Here is a 21,917-nt window from a genome sequence, read left to right on the forward strand (position 1 = left end):
TTGAACCTAAATTACTCAAAGACCACTGGAGCACACATCATGAGACATAGCAAAGGGACATCGGGCTACCAGTCCCTACAATTTTGCCAAGTTTGGTGGACATCCATTCAGCCGTTCGGGCTAAAAGTGAAATCGACCGCCCTATGGAAATTAACATGGGGAAAACGCGTTTTGGGACCCCCCTTTTATCTCGGCCCCGCTTGACGAATTCCCCCCAAACTTTCAGGGAAGGACCGGAACGCCGCGAGGCCATTTTGAGGGAATTTTCAGTCAGATTCGTCAACCGGCGCCAAAGTTATTCCAAATAGAATTTTGAGATTTAACATTGAAAAAAATCCTAACTACAACTACCTACTGGCGACCGCCAGTAGGTAATATATATATATATATATATATATATTTATAGAGAGAGCGAGAGATAGAGAGATTTATATATACCATGTATATTATTTTCTATTGTAATTGCATTTATATGGCAATTACTGCCCCATAAGAGGCATTAAATCACTTCATGCAGCTTCAGGATCCAAGGTTAGGGTTAATTTTGATAACTGAGCATGAGTCTTGTGCTCTCCTGGAAATCAACCCATGCTTTTACTCAGGGCCACAAGAATAATGCAATTGTGCGGCTGCAGCAATTCTCTCATACTTAGAGCTTTGCTGCATTTGTCACATAATCCATCATTTGCGGCATAATCCGAAGATTTATTTTTTAAATTGTGTTTCTAAGTCAAAGGTTTAAGCGGTGCACTGAAAGGCCCATATGGGCCGGTCACCTTTTTGTTGCCTATTGCTATATTTTGGTATTAAAATGATACCAATGAGGTGCAGCAAGGGCACGAGTCGGGGGTGCACGGAGATGGACAGCGTCCACCCACCCACTGTTTTCACGGGGTGACTGTCATCCACCCTTCCTAGAATTTGGCCCCACTGAATAATGTGATGAACTTGTCCCAGTGTTATTTCCAAACACCAGGACACTTTCAACAGCGCCTGCACGTTGTCTAATTTCCATCTGCAGCAAGCAACAACATGCAAGCAACAACATGCAGACGTGGACGGGGCTTTCTTATTTTAGAATCCTGCTGGCCCATAACAAAGGCCAAATTCGAGGGGTCAACAGGCCTCCTTCAGTTCGAGTCTCCTGGCTGGGAGCGGTCAGGAGCCTCACACCTGATGCAAATGAAGCGGAGGGGAAACCAAGGCTCACACCTTGTTATCACTTCACACATACTGAAGAGTAGCAGCTTTTCACTTGTTCAATCCCTGTTTAGGAGATATTCATGCATTGTAAGAATGTCAGATGTGTTTGTCTTTACCAGTATTTACATGAAGCAAATTGAATTTATCTAGAGCTTACTTCCCTTGAGGAGGTGTTGAAATAATTTAAGTACCACTATTTTTTCTTGTATAGCCCTATTCATCCCAATGCACGGTGTCAGAGCACTTTACATCCACACGTGCAAATTACATGTACAATAAATTATGTAAGTTTCTAAATTAATGTACAGGATGTGTTACATAAAACTGGGGGATTGCAAAATGTAGAAGTCACATAGCATCTTCCATAGCTCACTGTGCTATTATCCTCGCAATGCGCACAAACGTACACATCAAAGACATGCTAAACGTGTGAGGGCTTTAGACCTGATGTCACTTCTTGGGATGCCCCTTCCTGCAAAGTCGTGGCTTGTGATGCCACTTTTTATGATGTCAATTACTGTGATGACATGTGTGATGTCATGCACAGTGATGCCGCGCATGCCGTGATGTCACTTGCATACTGTCTAACTAGGTTAGTCCCCCCACTTCTTTTTTTAGGACTTGTTCCCTGGGTGCAACCAATGCCCTGACAGTGTTACCAAGTTAAAAAATGACAAAATAATGTAGTAATACGATTACAAAATGTAAAGCATTATGCTGCATAATTACCCTTTTTCTTGCCGCATAAATTACTCAGCCCTGCCGCACAATGTAGCCCTCTCCTGCCACATAATTCCAGTGCGCTGTTTTAACTTCTTTTTCTTCATGTCGTTTGAAATAATGGGAGTTAGTCCTGATCATTAGTGTTTGCTAGGATCATTCATTCCAGTGTCTGGTGAGATTAATAGATGAGCTAGCAGCTATTGTTAAATTCAGGGTTTCAGAATTTCAAAGGGGATGTAATCGTTGAAATGAGGTGAGGGTGATTTGCAGAACTAGAATGCTAGAGATTAAGGCAAACAATCCTGCAGAGACCTGGCTGACCGGGCATCCATCTTTAGACTGTGGATGAGTAACTCTTCTTCCTTCAGCACAGCCTCAGCATACGACATATACATTTGCATGCATTTAAAATGACTATGAGGAAGCGATAAACGCCATATGCATCGTATTAACAGCATCGCGCGAACTGCAGGAAAACTGAACAAGAAAAACAACCTTGCTTTTCACAATAAAATGCGAACGATTCAGGACACAGAGGCGGATCCATGAAGTAGAGGGATCGATAACTCAGGCAATGAACACAGATGTCTCATCAATGTCGTTAATCAATGACCCCTAAATCCACACTAATTATTTACATGTTAATAGCAGTGGCAAGAGCAGGGAGCTGTCAATACAAGAGAATGAGCTCAAATCCTGACAAGCAAGACAGCCCTGAAACAGCCATGATACAAAGCCCGTTCATTTGCAAACACCAAAGCCCTGTTTATAGCACAAGCGTCTTTGAAATGGACACTTTGTAGCAATCATCAGTGGGAAGGTTGTTTTCTAGAAGAAATCGTTTTAGCATTTATTCTGCAGCGCCGGATACATATTCGAGAACAAGTAATTTAAGTAGACCCAGGAGCAAAGTATACAGAATATCCTGAAGCAACGCTGAAGGGTCTGATGAAATTTAAGCAGCAAACAATTGTATTTCCTGTTCGACTCCACAGACCTAGTATTTTTAAGTCTGGTAATGGACATCCACGCACATGAGCCACAGTAAGAACTCCTTCCAAACAAAGTCTAAGCAGGTTCGTACTCACATTACATTTTAGAGCATGAAGACCTAAGAATGGTGCTAACTACCTCAGCACTGACACATATCGGAAACAGAAATATAGTGTGGACGTAATATTGTGCCAAAAGTTTCGAAGACCAAAATATCAAGAAGGTAAGTACAAATAGGTATGTATAGATTTGCTATTCTTAACTCCACATCTACGGACCTAGAAGATATACATATTGTTATGGAACATATATGGGTAGTTATACATAGTAAAACTTCGTTCACTTATACAAACACACCTGCACAATATTTTTGTCCTCGATATTCTTGACACTATATTTTGGACCATGAAATTCCTATTTCTGATATTCTCACTAAATATCCTAATGACTGCATTTTTACTTATTAGAACCTCTACAGAAGGTAGGATACCTTCTCGCCAAGGTCTCCCTGGCCCAATAATGGACTTGATGTTGCAGAGAAGCTCCAAGCCGGGGAAACCTGATTTTCAGCCCAGCGAGGTTGCGCCTTGAGACTTGGCAGGTTAGTATGGGTTCTCCTGTGGAATTAAAGTCTAAAAATGTTTATGGTTGTTCCAGGTATTCAAGAGTGGTAGAAGTACAGTTAGACACAATCAAGGCTCCCAGGACTTCAGAACCAGCCCTTGCTGGGCAAGACTCACTCCAGAAAAGGCCACCAGAATAGTCCAGGTCATGTCCATTTGGTATAAATCAATTAGGCACTTTAGAAAAAGGCCTCTTGCAACTTGTTGCGTCCCTGTGGCCACACATGAGTTGTGCCGACTGACTCATGGAGACTACTACGTTGTATCTGGATGCAAGTGGGAGCAAGTTTAGCCCTTCAGGTTTCCTCACAGGTTTCAAACAGCAGGTGCAGGTGTGGGTCCTTGAGTCAAGTAAAATGAGCAAACAGCATGGAAATAGTTCGAACCCTGTGCGCATGGATCACTCTCAGGGGCAAAGGTATTGGACACAGCATGAGGGGTAATGCAAACACTTGTGTACAAAATATTTGCTAACATTTCTGTTTGCTGATGTTATGATATGCAGCCTGATACATACATCTAATTTGTTTAAGTTGTCGATATTGTGAGGGAAAATGCTGAACCTTTAGTAACCATATACATTATTTGAGGTCACCTAACATCTGATAGTGGTACTGCATTCAAGTAACTGCATTTATGTCTGTGGGTATGACTGTTGCCTATGTATGTAAATGCAGCAGAGTTTCCTTTCCATACACTCTGCAAGGACTATCTGCTGCTTTTAGTGGTACAGCAGAATTAGTCCTCCATTTAGCAAGGGACACCTTTAGTATTGGTAAATGTGTGTCTAATCCAGACTCCCCTAAGTCTATCGTATGTATATCACTTCAATGCTTTGATGATCATCTGTATTTCTTAAAAAAAACAATGTCTGTGACTCCATTCCCAACGTCCCTGCACTAGTCTAGCATTCCTCCTCTGTTTTACTCCATCTTCATCTCTCTCCAGCCATGTCTCCTACTGGGTCTAGTGCTCTTCGTCAGCTGGGCCCTCTTGGGGTCAGGAGCCCTTTTGCATCCCTGAATAAGATTAACAGGAGGCCAACCACTTGACCCTTGGAAAACAGTTCCAGGCCGTTGGCGCCCGCAGGATTCAGGGGTGCTTATGAGAGTTCTCTTCTTCCAGCAGGAGTCAGGATTCAGAATGTATTCTTCCAAAAGGGACGTTTTTCAGATGGAGTCTCCCAAAGACCAGGAATATTCCAGGTGGTGGTATTAGAGATGCCAGTATTATCCTGTGTACTGTACAGTGATTCAAGGAAATTTACTGCTCAATCGTAACAAGTTTCTTGCTGTCCCCCAACTTCTTTGCTGCACTTCCTCTTTGCCTTACTGTACAATAACCCAGTAGCCCCTGTTTTAAGGTGTCTGGACATATCAGCTATCAAGCAGGCTAGTCCTCAGCTTCTTGCCTGCTCTATTACCTTATCAAATAAAAAATATAATGTACCTCCTATTGTGGCTGCAGCCTAGAAAGTTCCAGATGAAATATCGAAGAAGCCATCTTTGTCATCTCCAAGTCAAGAGTTGAAGTACTTAAGATGCAGCTTGTTCTGCCAACTGTACCTGTCCACTCCCAGACTGCTAACCCTGGTTATGTGGTCAGCAGGTAAAACCCATTGGTCTTTTTGCGTCCCCAAAGAAAGCAACTGAGCCAATGGCATCAGCTGCCCCAGCAAAGGATGAGGATTGCAGTTCTGGAAGTATGATAGGTGACAGAACAGGCTTTACTCCTATTGTGACTGTGGGTGGCCTGTCTAGGAGGGTCTTCGCATCACTTAGAGAAGTAGTTACTGGCATTTCTAAATCAAAAGAGGAACTTCTGAGCCACCAGATGTTCCTGATCCCTCCAAGATACCTAATACTTTCTAAGTGGTCAGCAGTTAACATCTGTTGGGCTTTATTGGGCCCAGAGGCAAGCCATTGTCCTCTGAAGCAGGGTTATGCCTCCCAACTAAAGATGTGTATTTCAGATCTGGAGGTGTGATGATTGGCTGAACTGCTTTTAAAAATGTTCTGGGTTAGGAAGTCTACAGCACATTTTTACATAGTTATTTTTCTTCTTAAGTTATTAAAAATCTGAATTCAGAATTAAGTCAGATGTTGAAAACTATGCAGAAAATAACTTTGAAGTATTTTTCTGGACCATTCCTAAGAGGAGGTGGAAAATAACGATTTAATCCTATTTAGGAATATTTTGAAATGGTCAGGGCAGGTTTACAAAGTGAAATGGCCTGTCTAGGGAGAAGTGTGGCTCAAGTGGTTGGAGCGGCAGACCCTGATGCAGAGGTCTGGCCCGGACCGGGGTTCAATTCCCTGCCTCGGCGGGTCTTGGGCTCAAATTTACCCGGACTTTACAATTCTCGCCTCGGTGCCTATTCCAATCATGGAGTCCCACTCTGTAACTCTGGGCAATAGCTTGCTTAATCTCCACAACGGCCCCTCGCAGCAGGATGCCTGGCTTTCACCTTGGGGATGCCCAGTAATGGGTTATCTCGCAGGGGAATACCAGGACGGGTTCCCTAAGCAAGCGCTGGGACGCTTCCGGGCAGCCATGCGCTCTACAAATCAAATTTCATTTCATTTCAAATAGCTTCTGGGGTTTATTTCACTGTGAGGACAGTCTAACTTCAATATGTAATGTGCCCACTTATTGTATGTTAGCACTATGCGCAAGGGGCTTAATTGATGCATTTTAAGGGTAACTTATGAATGTATAAAACTGCTATTTTCAATATGGCAGAATTAGTTTTCACTGCCATGTGTCGTTGACAGCCTTACCACAGTACAGTTGGGCTCCTGGCAGAAATATATTTTTGTCATATGCGGGTGGCGCAAATATACACTACTTTCCACTTATGACATTGAAATTTCCATGCTGTTGGCACATTTAAGGCAGAATATACAATGAATGTATGGGAAAGATAACTAGGGCAAATAGAGAGCTCCAATGTACAACACATGATTTAACGGCGAAGCACAGGCATTTCACTACTGTTTAGAAGTGGTAAAGAACGTAGAGTCCGAAAGCAAGCCAAAATAGGGTCCAGGAAGCAGTGAACAATCTGAACTGACCATGCAGAAAAGGTGAATTTGATGGAAATTAAGTTTTCTAGTCAGATAAATGTAATGAGTGGTCTATGGATGCAAATATGGCATGTTCAATGAGGATTTTATTACTTAAATTCCATAAACTGCAGTTTTGCCGATATACCATACAGATTGAAAGATGTGCTGCTTGCACTAGCATTATGCTGTGAGAGTAGATTTTAATTAAGTAATTAGTAAATACAAGGTGTGAATTAGTGAAATATGTCATTACAAATCAAATTCATAGTATTTTAAATAAGTGCTTGTCATAGAATATATATTTGTCACAGCATATGCACTTCAGAAACTCATTTTCATACACTTCATTTTCAAAGATAATTATAGTGAGAACATATATTTCACAGTTGAACGCTGTTAAGAAATTACATTGAAAGCTTTCCTATACAAAAGTGTATTCATTACACTTCAGAAGAGGAATTCATTGTGGGATACAAACTGACCTATCCTAAGGATCTCCTTGTACTTACTTTGAGGACCCCAATTTGACAAGTAAAGAACTGTAGGCAGAGGGGGAACTAATTCCCCTTGCAGACTGGGGGTCCATGGGGGCCAAGTAGCCCACCAGGAACCTCCAGTATGCGCCAGGGGGCTGCATTGCAGAGAGGTGTAATGAGGCCACGCTCCTTTTTACACCTCTTTGCAATGCAGCCCCCTAGCGCATTTGCAGAGGGGGAACCAATTCCCCTTGCATACTTGGGGTCCATGGGGGCCACTAGCCCTCCTGGAACCTACAGTATGCGTCAAGGGCTGCGTTGCTTTGCCCAGGGGGTGGTGGTCCCCGGGGCAGTGTGGATTGGTCCCCCCACACTTCTTTTTCACTATGCCCCCGGGATTTGGTCCCCCTGGGGGGTAATTTGAAAAAAAGCAGACCGGGTTACCCCCCAAATTTGAGGCATTGGGGGTCCGGTGGTACCACCTGAGCACGCCTAGGGGGTCAGGGTGTTTCTACCCTGCCCCCTTTTTGCGTTCTACACGTTTGTTTTTCCCCTTTTATCTCAGCCCCCGCTTGACGAATCCCCCCCAAACTTTCAGGGAAGGACCGGACCTCGACGAGGCAAATTTGAGGAAATTTTCAGGCAGATCATCAACCGGCGCAAAAGTTATTCAAAATAGAATTTTGAGATTTTGCATTGAAAAAAATCCTAACTATAACTACCTACTGGCGACCACCAGTAGGTAATATATACCTATATATATATATATATATACCTATATATATATATATATATATATATATATATATATATATATATATATATATATATATATATATATATATATATATATGTATATATATATATCAATACAAACAAACAAACAAATAAGGTTACACAGACATTGTAGTTATGTTCTGAATGTAATCACTCAGAACCATAGAAATTCAGCAGTCAAACATATACTTATAGTTAAACTTATGTTAAGAGACTTTGACTCTTTGCCTTAAGTTACTTAATTTTAGAAATGGGATTTCTGATTGGCTAAGGTTTGCACCAAAGCCAGGCAGAAACCACCACTCTAGTCAGGATAAGGGAGTTGCACGAGCAGTCAGGTTTATCTCAGGAGCAGTGTGTAAAGCATGTGCATGTAACCAACAGTAATACAGTGTTAGCACTACAAAAGGACACCACACCAGTTTAGAAAAATATCCAATATTTTTATATACTTAAACAAGACTAAATGCGATAAAAAATCCACAGTACAGTACTTTAAAAATAGTTGCTTTGCAAAAGGTCTTTAAATGGTCAAGTTACGTTGAAAACACAGTTCGTACGAGTCGGTAGCTCGGTCCGAGCCTACCGTGATGCTGAAAACAACAGAGTCTCGCAATTCCAACTGACCACATCGGTACGGGCCAGCAACAGCGGGACAGGTTCGTTCACAGTACCTTTCTTAGTGCGGCTCACACAGAGGTGTGAGTCGGTCTTGGCATCCGTCGGTGTTGCGATGCGAAGTGGAAGCGGTGCACGGTGCGGTGCCTCTCGATGCGGTGCAAGCAGCGGCTTGGTGACGATGGTCAACACGGCGTCGGTGAGACCAAGGCTTATGGTGCAGGGCGAAACGGTGCTCGATGCGGTGCTGGCAGGTCACGGTGCAGGTGACAGAGCCAGTCGGGCATCCGTCGCGGTTACGATGCAAAGTGGAAGCGGTGCACAGTGCAGTGCCTCTCGATGCAGTGCGGGAAGCGGCTCGGTGGCGATCGTCCAGATGGCGTCGGTGAGACCAAGGGGTATGGTGCAGGGCGAGACGGTGCTAGATGCGGTGCTGGCAAGTTGCGATATGAGCGACAGAGCCAGTTGGCAGGAATTAGTGCTGGCTGAGCCGGACAGCAGTGAGTGACGAGGCAGTCACTGGTGTCGAGCCAGCAGTGCCCGTGTCAGTGATACCAGGCCAGCAAAGCGAGGCGATGCGGGTTGTGAGCAGCGGCTCGGTGACGATCGTGCAGACGGCGTTGGTGAGACCAAGGCGTGCGGTGCAGGGCGAGACGGTGTGGACTGCTGTGCCTTCAGGACTCAAGGCCAGCGACGGAGTCGGATGACAAAGTTGGTTGGGGTTCTCTCTTCTCTGTGGCAACTGAAACCACGGTTCCTTTAGCGGTACCCAGAGGTTGGTGAAGTCTTTGCAGTCCCTGGGACTTCTTAACAGGAGGCCAGCTCGATTTCAGGCCCTTGGAGATACTGGTGAAGAATTGGCTTGGTAGTTTAGTCTGCCCTGTTCCCATGATGCACTGGGCCAGGGACAGACTGATTTGCATATAGCCAGGTTCTGAGCTGGGATGGGGCAGTGAGATAAATAACGGTGATGGATCAAGCCCTGATCTTTGGACTGGGTAAGAGTGGTCTGCTTAATTCAGACACTCTGTTCATCACCACCCCCTTTTCTGAATCGTCCTTGGAGATACTCAGCACAAGTAGAGAAAGTTCAGTCCAGTTCTTTCACTGCCCAAGGCAGAAGCAGCAGCTGCAGGCCTACCCAACAAAGCAACAACACGGCAAAGGGGCAGTATTCCTGGCAGGTCTTCCAGCTCTTCTTCTTGGCAGGTTCCTTGATTCCAGTGAGATCTGAAGTCTTGGGGTCTGGGCCACAATATTTATACTAGCAATTCCTTTGTCCTCTGAAGACAGAGGTGCCTGGACCTAGTTCAAACTAGTTTGGGGTGCATTCTGCCAGGGTGCACCTTCTTCCTTTGTCAGTATGGGCAAGGGTTCTCAGACGCACTGAGGAGGTGGAGCCAGCATTGTGGAAGGTGAGCCCAGCCCTTTTCATTTCCAGGTGCTACTTCTCCCACCCATCTATGTGTACATTTGCCTATTCAGCCCTGCTGACTCACCATGTCTCCCCCAGCCCCTGTAACTCACAAACCAGACAGCTAAAACACAAGCTAGCAGAGGCGTGCTGGATGGTTAGGTCAGAAAATACCTACTATCTAAAAGTGGTATTTTCAAACACAGAATGTTAAAACCACTTCACTAAAAGATGTATTTTATCATTCTGAGTTCAGGCATACTAAACTCGAATTTCTATCATGTTCCCTGAGTCAGTTAGGATCATAGGATGTAATGATCAAACTGCCCATTCTGGCCTATGGAGAACAGGTAGCCTTGCAATAGTGAAAAATGAAGTAGGCTATAGTTCCCTTTCAGGACATGCCACACACACCAGGGCATGCCCTACCTTTTACATACAATGCACCCTGCCCATGGGGGTACCTTGGGCCTACCTTAGGGGCAACTCACATGTAGAAAAGGGAAGGTTTAGGGACTGGCAAGTGTGTGCACTTGCTCAGCCCCAAGCTGCGCTCAGGGTCGGCAATGGCAGTCCAGAGTTACACTTTACAGGCTGTTTATGTGGGTGGCACAATCCAGTGCTGCAGCCCACCAACAGCATTTGATTTATAGACCCTGGCACTCGCAGTGCACTTTACTAGGGCCTGACACATAAATCAAATAGGCCAATCATGGTAAAACCAATCCATTACACATTTTATACAGGAGCACTTGCACTTTACCACTGGACAGCAGTGCGGAAAGTGCGCAGAATCATTACACAAGTCAAAACCGGGAGGTCAGAAATCAAAAAGTCGGGGGAAACAGGCCAAAAGATGCTATGTCTAACACTTAACAACACAAGTTATAGTTTCTTCAGATAAGTTTGGCATGGGGTTTAGCCGCAGGGCCTGGCCTATCACCAGACTTTACGCCCAACCCTGCTGTATGAACCCAGACACAAGCTGCACACAATCTTTGGCCGTGTGCGGAATGGGGTTGGATGCAGTAGGTGTTATAATTTTTTTATTTTTTTTTCTAGATCTGCAGATCTTTTTTCTGGATCCATGAATTTACACAAGGGGCTGCGCTAAGACTCACGGGTGGATCTGGGGAACAGATGAAAAAAAATGGGCAATTTTTGGACCCCTCTATATGTATTATGGGGTGAGGATACCTGCATCCTGATCCCTTATTTATGGAGCAGAGATCGGAAACAGTCTGAGATTAGTCCAGATGTCATTTTATCTTTTCAAGTTTTGTGCCAATAGTCCCGTTCATGTTGGACAGGGTAGCAAGGAGACCATTGCAGGTGGTGGTAGGGGGTGTAAAGAGCATGCCTGGCCTCGTGAAGGGTGAGCTGTAGCTTTGAAGTGGCGGTCAATCGATACTTGCTGTGTGAAGAGCCCAACTGGTGGCGGCTCGCGCTGAATTTCAATTGAGCTGCATGGTTCCGGGCCTGATCTATGTGGCAAACAAATCCAAAAGCTTGATTTCAATAGCCTGTGAGCAATACCAATTGTCCAGGATGAGTGGCAAAGCTTGGATGTCAGGAGCTCAATGCAGCAGAATCCAGGACCTTGTTGAGGAGTTTTCTATGTTTGTGAGGCTCAGATCAGGAGGGCAGCAGACTAGCCCGATGAGTCACTCTGGGGTCTTGGGTTCAAGATGAAGTTGCAGTTCCATTTTGTCTTCCCCAGGCCAGAGGGCAGCAGGTCAGCACAGAAGGGCAGCAGTTCCTTTAGAGCAGCAATCCAGCAGAGTGGCAGGCCTTGGACAGCAGAGAAGTCCTTCCTGGTAGAATATATACAGGTCCAGAAGTGTACTCAAGAGTTGGTGTCTGCAGTGCTTGTTTTATACCATGGCGCCCTGGATCTGGAAGGTGGCAGAAGCTTCTAGACAGTGGCTTTGAAGGGCATTGAATTGTTTGCCTCCCCGCCTGCTCCAAGCTGGCTGAATTGTCAAAGCAGGGTTGTTTTGAGTGACGGCTGAGCACAGGCTATTCAGGTGTACTCAGCTCCGCCTCCCATCCTGCCAGCAGATGCCTACTCAAGAACATCTAATTCCTCTATTGTGTGACTGTCTGGAAGGAATTTACAAAGTCTAACTGTCAGTTACACCCAGTCATGTGACCCAGGCCAGGCTATGGGCACAAAAGGGCTAAGGGCAGAAAAATGCCAACATTCTAAAAGTCAGGAAAAAAGAGGAGTTCGTTCATGTTTGGTGTCTTTGGAATTGAAGTGAAAAACCCTAATTACTGATGAGGCCAGGATTTTGATCACAATTTAAAAAATGCCACTTTTAGAATGTTTGTCAAAGAAGAATGTGCCTCACGTTTCTTTTAAAGCTAGGTGTCTTTGCTAAATAGCCAATGCCATTGATTTTAGTTTGAACCAGTGTATTTATTTTCGTCTTTTTATTATAATAAAAAGCTGAAAATAAATACACTGGTTCAAACTTTAGGCCCAAGGGGGCGAAGCACAAGCAGGGCCGTATTATAATCTACTGTTCTTCAGGAAGAAATTGAAAACCTGGCTATTTAACCTCTAAAAAACTGTACAGATCATATAGGAGGGCAAAACAGTACAGCGCCGAGACGCCTGCGGGCAATTGTTCGCGCTTAATAAATGCCAAAAATAAATAAATAAATAAATAACTTGTTAAAGAAGAATGTGCCTGATGAGGTCAGGATTTTGATCACAATTTTAAAAATGCCACTTTCAGAATGTTTGATAAAGAAGAATGTACCTGTGCCTCGCGTTTTTTTTAAAGCTAGGTGTCTTTGCTAAATAGCCAAACCCATTGATTTTAGTTTGAACCAGTGTATTTATTTTCACCTTTCAAAAAGGAGAAAATAAATACACTGGTTCAAACTAAAATCAATGGATTTGGCTATTTAGCAAAGACACCTTTAAAAGCTAGGTGTCTTTGCTAAATAGCCAAACCCGCAGTTTTAGCGGCAGGAAACTGCCTCTAAAGCGGCAATAATGGGTTTGCTAATATGCATTATAGAATTCCAATAGAAGCCCAGGTTAGATGTGCAGGACATCTAACCTGAGCTTCTATTGGAATTCTGTAGCGCATATTAGCAAGCCCATTATCACAGCTTTAGTGGCAGTTTCCTGCCGCTAAAACGGCAATAATTTTAACGAGCTTCTTGCTAATATGCCCCCATGAGATTTTGTGGCATATCTTTGATGCATAATGTGCCATTGTTCAATATGTTACTCAGCCTTTCCATCATAACATAATACTTCGTTTAGGTACCTCTTTCACCCTAAACAAAATTATTAATGGAGTCTTAAATAGTTACACCGACGGGGACCCCTTCTTCGCCACTTAGAATATTACATTTACTGTTTTCGATGGACACAAAGGGCCTACAGATATACACATTAAATTAATCACCAATATTAGTGAGTACCAAAGAACTACAAAAGGTGCATTAAGAGCAGGGGGTATATGAATCCATGGGTACCTGCTACATCACTTCGAAGGGTAAGGAAATCAATAGTCAGGCCCATCATCTCTTACGAGACTAATTTCTCAGATATACTCCTCTCTCACTATACTTATTCTCAGATATAATTATCTCCCACTAGGCTCTTCATTTGGATATACTCAACAATCACTAGTCTGTTCTCTCATACATACTCAGCCTTCTCTAAGCTCATCTTTCAGATATGCTTAAATTTCCCTAGATGTATCTCTCCTATATACTCAACTCTAATTAGAGACAGCTCTCGGATGTACTCAACTCTCACTTGGGTCATCTCTGAGATACGCTCAACTAGCCCCAGGCTCATCACTCAAATATACTGAGGTCATCTTTCAAATATACTCAACTCTCATAAGATTCATCTGCATCAACAGGTGTGAAAATAGTGCCTAAAGTGTACACGAAAAAAATCATCTGCCTATATTTGTTGTTCCCATTAAATTGATTTTGCAGAGACAAAGGTATTTTTCACATGCAAGGAATTATACATTTTTGTTGGAACGCTCTGTTAAATAAAGCAACAACAAAACAAGTGACAAATACAAAACCGCCTGCCTGGCCACCTTGTAAAGACTTAAATTGACAGAGAGATATGGCAGGTCTTTGCCACTCATTTTTTCACTGCAGAACCGATGCCCCTTCTGCTGCAGAGAGCTCATTTTTATTTATAAGATAGTTGATGAAAGCATATAGGGTGAGCACTTTCGGGCCGCTATGGTATTAAATAATTAATATAAAACTGCACACAGTAGTAGCGTAATGAAATATTCAGTGAATGAATTGTTCTGGGAGAAATACGTATTTGAAAAACCTTTTCCTCAAACTATTGTTACCAGTATCATGGCGTGCGAGATAAGGATTCTAGAACGCCTCCTGAAGTCATGGGGATATCTAAGTGAAATTAAATACAAAACAGCGAGTCAGAGGAGACAACGCGTTCCAAAATTAGACCCAAATCACTATCCGTGACCGCTTTTCCATGCTGCCAGGAGTGTACGCCAACCATGTACACAATGGGGGTTTATTTACTTGTCTCAAAGGAGCGCTTAGAGACAGAATGTACGCTAAAGAAAAGCAATGAGCATCGAGAATTAATCATGAGGTCAGAAAATCACACGGAACTCCAGGTCAGCTTCACTAGCAGAGCCGAGATTGACAGGCGAGTGTGGGCGCACGAAATGCAAGAGTGAAATGACAATCCATGACAGAGGTGGGCTGGCAAGGCTTGGACAAGGTGACGTGAGTCCTTCGTGACCCGGACAGGGTGCAAGAGACTTCTAAAACATTATTAGACAGGCCTGAGTCACGCGGTATTGAGGTAAATATACCTTACTTGTGCAACAGAAGAAATGTAAGGCATAGTCTGTCGGAGTGAAGGTGCGATCGAGCATTACGCCCTAAATAGATCTGCTATAATCATCACTGCTTATTGTAATTTAACACAATGCTATTTTACAAAGTATCGCACGACAAATGCATTCCAAGAACATGTATTTTCTTCAACCTAATTTGTGCAGGCAAAGCCCAAAACACAGGACCTTCACATTAGGGTAGTATTTTCTGTGTCAAATATAAACCACGTTTTTACCATCTCTAATACAAATGGAATCAAAACAAGAGCACCCAATAAACTACCAATCATCGCTTTCTGCAACTGCGGCATTTTGAAGTGACATGAATCGACTTTATTGGCCATGTGTAGCTACCACTCCACAAGGTTGTCTTGGAAAGTAAACATATACATCACACGAGCAATACATGAACGCGCCGAGGAGTCGGCTCAAGGCGGCACAACAGAGCCCCGGATTACCTCACCCCTGTCAGGGGGTGTCGTGTCCTACCCAAACAGACGCGTGGACACTGACTTTCCTTTAAGAGCTCTTTATTATTCCTTCTTGCTTGTTCCCCGTCCCTACTCTAACTGCCCTTTCCTGTTCCTGACCCCACCTCTTCCCTCAGCCCACCTAGCTCCTCCCACCCCAACTACTAGACCGTCAACAATATAACATCTCCCCCTTTCTTAACAAAATAGCAAAGTGAAATTAGTCCATTTCAACGATCAGTCTCTTCGGAGGCTGTACTTGTCGTCGTGGGCGAACTGGGGTGGACGCAGCGTTCTCAGCCATGAGTTCTGGTTCCACGTGTGGCACAGGGTCGGGTGTGCCTGTTTCCAAGTGGTTAGAGTTCTCCGGTACGGAGGCAGGGGGCGCACATTCGCTCCTTTCAGGAGGGCACCTTTTGAAGTGGGAAGCGTTCCGGGTGACCCGCCTGTTCTCTGACTCTGCGGTCACCATTGTGCCTTTCTGCTGCACAACAGTAAGAGGTTCATTCTTGAAGCGACAGTCAGTCTTTTGGCGTTGTTCTTGTCTAACAAAGACTTTGTCACCTTCTTTGAGGGAAGGGGATCGGGCTCTGCGTCGGAGATCAGCATGTTCCTTCATCTTTTCCTTGCGGTGTTGATCCGTTGTAGCCATGTCTTTGATCTGATGGTCTGAGAGAGGCTTCTTCAGTGCCCCTTCCCAGGTGGGGATTCGTGTTCGTGGTGTCCTTCCTAGCATGAGGGTGGCGGGGCAGACACCTGTCGTGGAGTGAGGGGTGGTCCGATAGGCACAGAGGACTTCATTTAGTGCTGCCTGCAGGTCCCTTTTCTCAACAGCGGCCTGTTGGAAGGTTTTCTTGATGGTGGACATGAAGCGTTCAACAGTCCCATTGGCCTGTGGCCAGAGCGGGGTGACCTTGCGGTGTTGGAAGTCCATCTGTTTCGCAAAGTCACTGAACTCGTGTCCGTTGAACGGGGGCCCATTATCCGTTTTGATGATTCTGGGAACGCCCCAGATTGCAAAGACTTCCTCGAGCACTTTGAGGGTACAGGTGGCATTGGTGGATGAGATGAATTGAGCCACTGGAAATCGGGAATATTCATCGACAATGACGGCCACGTATTTCCCTGACTGCAGGGGCCCATAGAAATCCATTGCGACTTCTTGCCATACACCATCCGGAAGCGGGGTCATTTGGAGGGGTGCCGGCGGCGTGCTGGGACCAGTCAGCTGACAGGGATGACAGTCCTTCAGAGTGGCTTCAACTAGCTGGTCTAGAGCAGGGAACCAGACACGTTCTCGGAGCGCCCTCTTGGTGGAGACAACCCCACGATGCCCTTCATGAGCTAGGTCAACAACACCTTGTCTGAGTGTGGCCGGAATGACTATCCGGTGATCTCTTAGGAGAAGGCCATCTTCTGTGATCGAAAGTTCGTCAGCGACGTGTCTGAATGCTTGAAGTTCACTTCTGACCTCGGGGTCTTCCTCGTCGTCTTGTGGATGATGCCTCCACCTGTTGGACAGTATTCGCTGCATCACAACTTGCAGAACGGTGTCTTTGTTGGTTGCTTCGCGGATGGAGTCCATTGGTATGGCCGGGGGGCGAGCATGGTTTGAGACAAAGTGGATGTATTCCTCTGCTATGGATGAAGTAGGTGCTGGAGAGTCTCGGGGGTGTCGAGACATGTAATCGGCAGGGTTGTCACCCTTCCCCGGTTTGTGGATGATTGAGAAAGTGTATTCTTGCAGCCGGAGGCCCCATCGTTCAATCCGGGGGGGCATCTTGCTCTTCGGGTTGCCGTATATTGTTACGAGCGCCTGATGGTCAGTAATGAGCGTGAAGTGCTTCCCGTAGATGAAGATGTGGAAGTGCTCACACGCCCATACGACCGCCAGGCTCTCCTTTTCAGGCTGAGAGTACTTCCTTTCCGGGTCCGTGAGGCTGCGGCTGGCGTAGGCGATTATTCTTCGTTGGTCAGATTCATCGTCGTACTGGGCCAGGATTGCACCCAGACCTACGGGACTGGCATCCACGGTGATCTCTGTTTTGCGTTTAGGATTGAAGTAGGACAAGCAGTCAGACGACTCAACTGCCCGTTTGATGGCCCTGAAGGCGCGCTCACAGTCCGGGGTCCACTCGAAGGGCTGGTTGGATTTCGTGAGGAGCCTCAGGGGATGACTTATCGTGGCGTAGTCGCGGATGTATCGCGCACAGTAGCTCGCCATCCCCAGGAAGGAGCGTAGATCGTTTACATCTTCAGGACTCTTGGTATTATTGAGCACAGCCACCTTATCTGGATCAGGTTTCATGCCACTGGATGAGAAGATATGTCCAAAGAATTTGAGTGTTGACTGATGAAACTCGCACTTGTCCTTGTTGAGAGTCAAATTCGCGTCTAGCAGAGCCCTGCAGACGCGATCAAGGGCGATGTCATGTTCTCGGAGGTTGGCCCCATACACTAGAATGTCGTCGCTGTAGTTGAGCGAGTTTGGGATGTGGTGTATGATGAGTCGAATTGTTTCTTGGAAAATTTCAGCTGCTGAGGACACACCAAAACTGAGGCGTTTGTATCGGAAGAGGCCGAGGTGCGTGGCAAAGGTGGTGATGGAACGAGAGCTGTCATCTAGCTCGAGCTGGTGATAGCCCTTGTTGAGGTCTAACTTGGAAAAGACCGTGGCACCATTTAGGGCTGTAATCATGTCGCTCAGGTGGGGGCCGGGGTGCCTCTCCCTTTCGATAGCTGTATTCGGCAGGCGCATGTCTACGCAGAGACGGACCTTGCCAGGAGTCCCCTTTTTCGGCACGACGACCACCGGAGACACCCAGGGAGTGGGTCCTTCGGTGCGTTCGATGATGTCGGCATCCAGAAGGTCTTGCAGCTCTTGAGCCACTGCCGATTGCAGGTGGAACGGCACTCGCCGGGGATGTTGAGCAACGGGCTTGATTCGCTCATTGATGTGCAGGTGCACTTGTCGGCCCTTCAGTTTGCCTAGGCCCTTGAAGAGGGCAGGGTATTTCACAGCGTAGCTGGAGCTGTCGTTTATGTTGAAAAGAATGTGAACGAGGCGCAGGCGCTCCGCTGTCGGAAGACTTAGCAGGCAGTCGGCATCAGGTCCCTTGATGACATGGATGACAGCGGGAATGGTGATGTCGCCGTGTGTGAGGGTGGTGTCAAACTTCCCCAGGCATGGGAGTGGCTTCCTCGACATCCATGTGTATACTCGAACGGGTGCAAAACGCAGGTGAGGCTTGGGAACCATGCGCTCGTGCTCAGCAACAGAGATGTAGTTGAGGGAGGCACCGCTGTCCATGACGAACTTCGCTGCATGACTGCCCACCATGATGTCTAGCCGAGGATAGCGCTTGAGTTGATCATTGTCCGCAATGTTGACATACTCGGTGGTGTAGCCTGATCTCCGGGAAGAGGAGGATCTGGACTCTCTCGAGGGGGATCGGCGATCCCATCTGGACCGTCTGGACTCCCGACTGGAATGGGACGACGCTGGAGAGTGAGCAGGTTCATTCTGAACGGCTCTGGCGTGGTGCCGTTTGGTTTCGGTCCTGGAAGATCTTGACTGGCTGGTGCGCCGATCAGCACCGCTACGTTGTTCTCGGTGATATTCGCTACACATGGCCTCAAAGTGATTAGATCTTCCACACTTTCGGCAGCGTTGGCCCATGGCAGGGCACGAGTCAATGTGCGGGTAATCATACCCGCACCTGTAGCACCGTCTTGTGCGTTCCGGTCGTCTGTCTCTTCTTTCTGAATCTCTTGGCCGATAATCTGTTCGGCGTCGGGGTGAGAATTTGGATCGGCGTGATCGGTCACGTGGGTTGCCGCGGTAAGCTTGCCGGCCATGGCGGCGGTCGGAGACGCGGTTAGCGTGCTCTCGGCTGGTGCTGGGCTTAACTTCTATCTCCGCTGCATTTTCTTCAGCTTGATCATATATTCGTGAGTTCTCCTCTATTTCCGCAAGCTCTTGTGGCTTCCTCAGTAGTCTTCGTCTCAGCGACTCTGAGTGACATCCTGAAATAATTTGAGACTTGATGGCCGCGTCCGGGGAAAAGTTTGTGAAGTCGCAGTATTGTGACTGACGTCTTAGTCGGTGTATGAAGGACGTCAACGGCTCATCCTTGTCCTGGTGCTGTTGGTGAAACTTGTGTCTCTCATAGTCAACGTTTCTTTTGTGCAGGAAGCGATTGTTCAGTATGTCCTTCACCTTGACGTAGGTGTCACCGTCGTTGGTTGGGATCTCTCGCACTATCTTGCTGATTTCGCGCCCTCCTAGATTGCGAAGGGTTATTATTTTGTCCTCATCTGACTCAATTCTGGAGCCCTTGACATAGTCCTCAAAATCTTCCAACCATTCCTGCCATTTGAGGCCCATGCTGCTTCCTGTTGTGATCACTAGGGGCTCTGGCGCTCGCAGATGCGTGCCCTTGATCTCCTTTCCGGCGGGAGCATCCTGTGCGCGATTGTTGGACATCCTGAGGGGACTTTAACTTGACTTTGGTTGCGGGTGCAAGAGTCCGCTCCTTTTGCTTTCGGCGTTTCTGTACCTTGTAGACGCCAGTGCTTGTTTGTAGCCGCTTGTTGCTGTGCTCCACTAGCACTGTTCACAAATTGTGGGCGCTTGGCGGTGTCTTTCGGGGCTGCCAGGGCTTGTTTGAGGAGTCTGCCTGACTCAAAGATGGCCGCCCTCAGGTTTGACAGGGCTTGTCCCTAAAGCTGCCTGACCTTGTAATGGCCGCCTCCTCTGGCACAGCACGTGGTTTCTCTCCTGCTTCAGACGCACACATTCAGCCTCATGGAACTCACAGTGGAAACTGGGGGCGCCCTCCGCCCGCGCAGCGCGTTCAGGTAGGGGCCGTTTGTTCAGCGCTGGTCTCGCGCACTGCCTGCTGCTCGTTCGCTTCTGCTGTCCCTGGCTGAGTTAGCGCTGGCTTCGGTGGGGGAGCAGCGTGTGTCTGGGGCTCTCTCTCTGCCTCCGCAGCACATCAGGCTCACCTGGGCAGTATCGGAGGGAGTCTCCGGTCCCTCGTCAGCGTCGGATCTCTGGGGCTTCTTCAGCGCGTCTAGCGCGGTCAGCGTTTGGCGCCCTTCACTCGGCTCCTTTTCTGCCGCGTTTTCTGCGCTCCGATTCAGCGCTCCCAGGACACCTTGGCGCTCGCTCGCGGTGTCGCCGTGTTCCTTCTCGACCCTCGTCCACTCGTGAGGGGAGGTCAGGCCACTCCTGAGGCTCGTTACCGGCGCCGCAGGGGCCACGTTGCAGCGGAGCGCACTCCACGCTGCGGGACGGGGTGCTCGTGAGGTGGGGGTTTCTTCAGATCCCACCCTCGTCGCCAGCTGTCGTGTCCTACCCAAACAGACGCGTGGACACTGACTTTCCTTTAAGAGCTCTTTATTATTCCTTCTTGCTTGTTCCCCGTCCCTACTCTAACTGCCCTTTCCTGTTCCTGACCCCACCTCTTCCCTCAGCCCACCTAGCTCCTCCCACCCCAACTACTAGACCGTCAACAATATAACAGGGGGCTCGTGATAGAGACTGCAGCAGCCGTGCTCCTTTAACGTGTCCAAACATAAACCAAATATATGAGTATGAATGATGAAAAGCGCAGCTCTATGTAGCTGATACAATAAATATGGGGAAAAGCAATCACAGAATGTGACAACTGCCGAGGACAGCGACGCTCATCCGGCCTCACCAATATCTCTGCTTACTATTTCCCTGCAGCTTCCGAGGTTACTGCTTAGTCTGCATCTTTGCACAAGATGTCCTGGAAATGTCATTTTTGCCCTAGTGCTTTTGTCTTAGACTTTCCTAATGCCATTACCATTTTTTTTTTTAGGAAAAAACCACACCTTCTAGGGGCAGCATTTTCCATGCATTACATTTCTCCTATAAACTCGTTGCTTTGGGTCAAATTAGAAAAATACCCAGTTACAAACAAATATGTACTCACTGTACTGGCAGTTCCTTCCCATGAACTCTCCTGGACATTCACACGAATAGTTGGCGACGCGATCCGTGCAGATGCCCCCGTTCTTGCAGGGCTCGACCTCACATTCATTTACATCTGTGGAGAAGGTAAAACTGGATGAACATTGGGATCAACAATGTGGGGTCCTGCAGGTATATAACATGTAAATGTTCTAGTGACCGCCGTGAAGTGGGAAGGAGTCGTTTAAGTAAAATCCTTGGTCATTTATGGTTCCTTCCGACATACAGGCAGGCAAAGTAACAAAGAACCTAAACGTTCTAAAATAATTCACTCAAAATCGTAAAAACTTTTATTAATTAAATCTATGATCATGTCTTCGTTCACGCCTGGTATGACGTGCTCCACACGGAAGTGTTTGCATGTAAAATTCCCTCTCACACTCACTGCAGGGCACAATACATGGAGCCCCTCTCTGAATCACCATTAACCATCTAATTGAAGCATACATGTTTACTTATTTCCCAAGATTTTTGGTCTATTGCTGTACAACTTGATGAGGTTATCAGAGGACTTTAATATAAATGAATAACCTTTGAGGAAATCAAAGATTCTAGGATGGATGGAAAGACAAGCTAGTACAGTTTCCATTAGAACACACTGTGAATTTTGTAAAAAAAAGTCGATTTCATGACAAAAGTGTTAGGCATATATGAGCAATTGCAGCATACAAAAACACTTG

The 21,917-nt window shown here is 46.4% G+C and overlaps 1 protein-coding gene across 2 annotated transcripts in view; it reads right to left on the bottom strand.

Annotated features, from left to right (window-relative positions):
- The window catches only part of EDIL3 (EGF like and discoidin domains 3), a 1,521,395-nt gene that overhangs the window by 642,858 nt on the left and 856,620 nt on the right, over positions 1-21,917 (bottom strand). For both annotated transcript variants that reach the window (XM_086960856.1, XM_086960857.1), the window contains one exon: positions 21,200-21,313. In XM_086960856.1, the coding sequence (XP_086816982.1) occupies positions 21,200-21,313 (114 nt within the window). The remainder of the gene's footprint in view (positions 1-21,199; positions 21,314-21,917) is intronic.

Source organism: Lissotriton vulgaris, chromosome 3_1 (assembly GCF_964263255.1).
Source record: "Lissotriton vulgaris chromosome 3_1, aLisVul1.2, whole genome shotgun sequence".
NCBI classification, from domain to species: Eukaryota; Metazoa; Chordata; class Amphibia; order Caudata; family Salamandridae; genus Lissotriton; species Lissotriton vulgaris.